The 3,242-nt window shown below is 45.4% G+C and overlaps 1 protein-coding gene across 1 annotated transcript in view; it reads right to left on the bottom strand.

The window, feature by feature from the left end:
* Positions 1–1,286: 1,286 nt before the first annotated feature.
* ELAVL1 (ELAV like RNA binding protein 1) overlaps positions 1,287–3,242 on the bottom strand; it is a 21,081-nt gene continuing 19,125 nt past the window's right edge. The window contains exon 5 of the mRNA XM_006917221.2: positions 1,287–2,823. Coding sequence (XP_006917283.1) covers positions 2,499–2,823 — 325 coding nt within the window. The 3' untranslated portion in view covers positions 1,287–2,498. The remainder of the gene's footprint in view (positions 2,824–3,242) is intronic.

Genomic DNA, 3,242 nt, shown 5'->3' with positions numbered 1-3,242 from the left:
TTTCGGACACAGGGCCAGGATCTGGTACCTTGATGGGAATGACAATTGCTTTTCAGGAGGAACATGTCAAAAGCGGAACCCTTCCACACACCTGCAGATTGAAACTCCCAAAGAAACACATTGAGGTTTTTAGCTAGAAGGCTGTTCAGAGAGTGGCGACCACATAATACAAGAATTTTACTCAACTGTGAAACCTGAGGCGACTTTCAAAGTCTCATATGTACTTTACATTTCTTTCTCATCTGGGCCAGCATCAGAATAATCAGTCTGGTTCAAATCAAAAGGCAGGGGAGAAAGAAGCTGTGGTGCTGGCTGCGAGCCCACCGTCGCTTCAGTTTACACTCATGACAGAATCCACATAAGAAAGCGAGCACTAGCGAGGGCTGGCAGGACTGTGTGTCAACGAGATTTCAGGGTCGGTTTCGGAACCACGCATCTCATCTCTGAGAAGATGTTGGCCCGAGGCTGCACAACCTGCCAGGCATATTTTTGCAGAAAAGCATCCCAGTCCCAGGGTGAAGAGCGCTCTGGGGCGACAGAGTGGGAACCTATGTGTTCTGGGTTTCAGGAGGAGGCACGTAAGCTGGCTTTGACTTAGGCTCTGGAAGCTTCTGCTGGAGGGAGGAGGTCCTCCATGGCATAGGCCAATTCATGAGACAAGGCCTCAAGGTATGAACTTGGCCTCTGGTGGAAAAAAAACGTGGCAACATCTTAAATTTGGGAGGATAATGCACGCAGCTGGCAGCCCCTCAATAAAGTATGAGGGTAACAGGGAAGGGACAGGCAGCCTCAGATTTTTCAAGGGCTTCTCAGAACAGTGATCTGCTCTGAAGAAGGCTGTACCTATTGGCCATTTTTTCCCATTTAAATAAATAAATAGATAAATAGATAAATAATGCCGCAATTCCATGATATCGGTAACTAAAAAACAGCCTATTGTTACATATTTTAATCTCATGTCAAGGTTAAAAACTGCTGGTACTAAGTTATCCTGTTTTTTATTCTCTCTGTACACTAGTTATTTATAAAAACCAGATCACGCTCCTGAGGAGCCGCCTGGAGGTCTGGCCCTGGCTACTTCTCAGGCCCTCGCAGACTCTCCCTACCGGCTCCCCATTTAAAAAAACACCATCTGTGACTGCACATTCCTGCGTCACAGATTTGTAAATGCTTTGTCTTGAGGCAAGTATTTGTTTAAGATCTTATACATCCTCCCTGAATGCTGGGCCATCTGTACCTCACCTAGCCAAAAAGAAAGAAAAGGTAAAATAAAAAACAAAACAAAATTCGAGCAAAACAAAATCAAATTTAATGGTCTTAAATGCAAAAGTAAAAACAAACAAAAAACACAAAAAAGCAAAAGAAAATTAACAGAACAGAACAACCCAAAATGTCAAGGCAGTTATGAAGAGAACTCTGAGGGTTAATCTTTAAAACTACAAATCAAAGGTTTTTTTTTTTTTCTTTTTTTCTGTTAATAGATAACTGGCAAGAAGTACTTTTCTGCTGAGTGTTCATACGAAAGCAAAATTTCAAAACAAAATCTGACTAAAATAGAAAAAAAGTCTAGCGCTCACGAGAAGGGATGCGAGAAATACAATGCTCAAATGTTTATGTGTTATTAAAAAATAGAGCTATCTTACGCATTCGAGCTCTGTTAAATGCTCTTGGAGACAGGAGAAATGATTGTGAACAACAGTATCCGATGCGTGGGGCCCCGTGCATGCCACGTGTGGACAGGGATTCGGGATGTCAGAGTAGCAACACATCTTCAGGCGTCCCTGGAGCTTAGATCTGACTTGGGAATATATGGAGTTTCCCTGAAACTCTTTGGTCCGTTCCCATTGGCGCCTGGGCTTACGAAACACGTTCGTATCCTCCTCGGGAGGGCCCGGCCCAGCGTGTGCCCCCCTCCCGTGTGGTGGCCCACATCGGATGGCCCGAGGCCACTGCCAGGACCACTCGGCAGAGCCCGGGGCTGAGTGCGCAGGAGGTGGCAATGGGACCTGCTTGGGGAGGCAATTTCATGTCAACCAAAGCAGAAATCGTTTAAAATGTTGAAGTGGTTGAGAAAATGCACACTCAGCATCTGTCTAACATCTTTAGTTTAAAAACGAAAACTAAAAGGTCATTTCTTTTTCTTATCCAGTTTGTGGCGACACCGGATGAAACAAGTGTTAGACAGTCTCAGAAGTTAAAGCATGCTTCAGTTTCACCACCCCCCGAGGGACTGGCTAGTCAACGCAGTCTACTTAGATTTCTGTTTAATATATATTTAAAGGAAATAACTTAAGAAACTTAAAATTGGTCTAACATTGTGGGATTTCAAACATTTGAACATGTCGGTTGCATCCCAGAGTATAAAAACCTTTTCACTTCTCATTTAGACTAAGACAAACACTTGTGAAAATTGGCGCAAAATGAGTTGTACACTAACAAAAAAGTTTCAACTTCTTCACTCTGAATTATCTATTCCGTACAAAAAAAGCATGAGCGAGTTATTTGTGGGACTTGTTGGTTTTGAAGGAAACCTGTAAGATTTTGTCCCCCAGGCGGTAGCCGTTCAGACTTGCTATGGCCATCGCGGCTTCTTCATAGTTTGTCATGGTCACAAAACCAAAGCCTTTGCACTTGTTGGTGTTGAAGTCGCGAATCACTTTCACATTGGTGACTGCGCCAAAGGGGCCAAACATCTGCCAGAGGATTCCCTCATCGGCATCTTGACCAAGGTTGTAGATGAAGATGCACCAGCCCGAAGACGCGTTGCCTGGGACATTGACACCAGAAAGCCCACTCATGTGATCTACACCCATAGGGGAGAACCTAGCAAACAGAGAGCACAGCATTCAGGTCAAGGTCAAGGTCAGTGTGGGCCAGCACAACAACAACACAGGGAGTGGGCAGGGTCAGCTCAGGCCCTTCCCCCTCTTGTCAGCCAGGTGTGAGGTGCTCAAGGCTAGCGACCTCCAGTCACTAGCAGAATTTTTTTTAGCCAAAGAAGAATTCAATACGTTGCTGGAGGGAGTTGCTGGAGGGAGGAGGTCGACTGAGGAGAAACACTGTCTCTGTAGAGGGTCAGAGCCTCAACACTTAGAGGGATGGCCCACTGGTGGCCTCCGACCAGCAACTCCCTCCACCCTTCCCACCCCAGAGGGGAGGGAGGTCCTGTCAGTCATTCCTGTGTGTCCCACATTTTATATGATGAAAGCTTCTCCACATGCCCTAGACAAAACGCTTTCCTC

Source organism: Pteropus alecto, unplaced genomic scaffold (assembly GCF_000325575.1).
Source record: "Pteropus alecto unplaced genomic scaffold, ASM32557v1 scaffold37, whole genome shotgun sequence".
Lineage (NCBI taxonomy): Eukaryota > Metazoa > Chordata > Mammalia > Chiroptera > Pteropodidae > Pteropus > Pteropus alecto.
The sequence above is the reverse complement of the archived record's forward strand: the minus strand, read 5'-3'. Positions and strand labels throughout refer to the sequence as shown.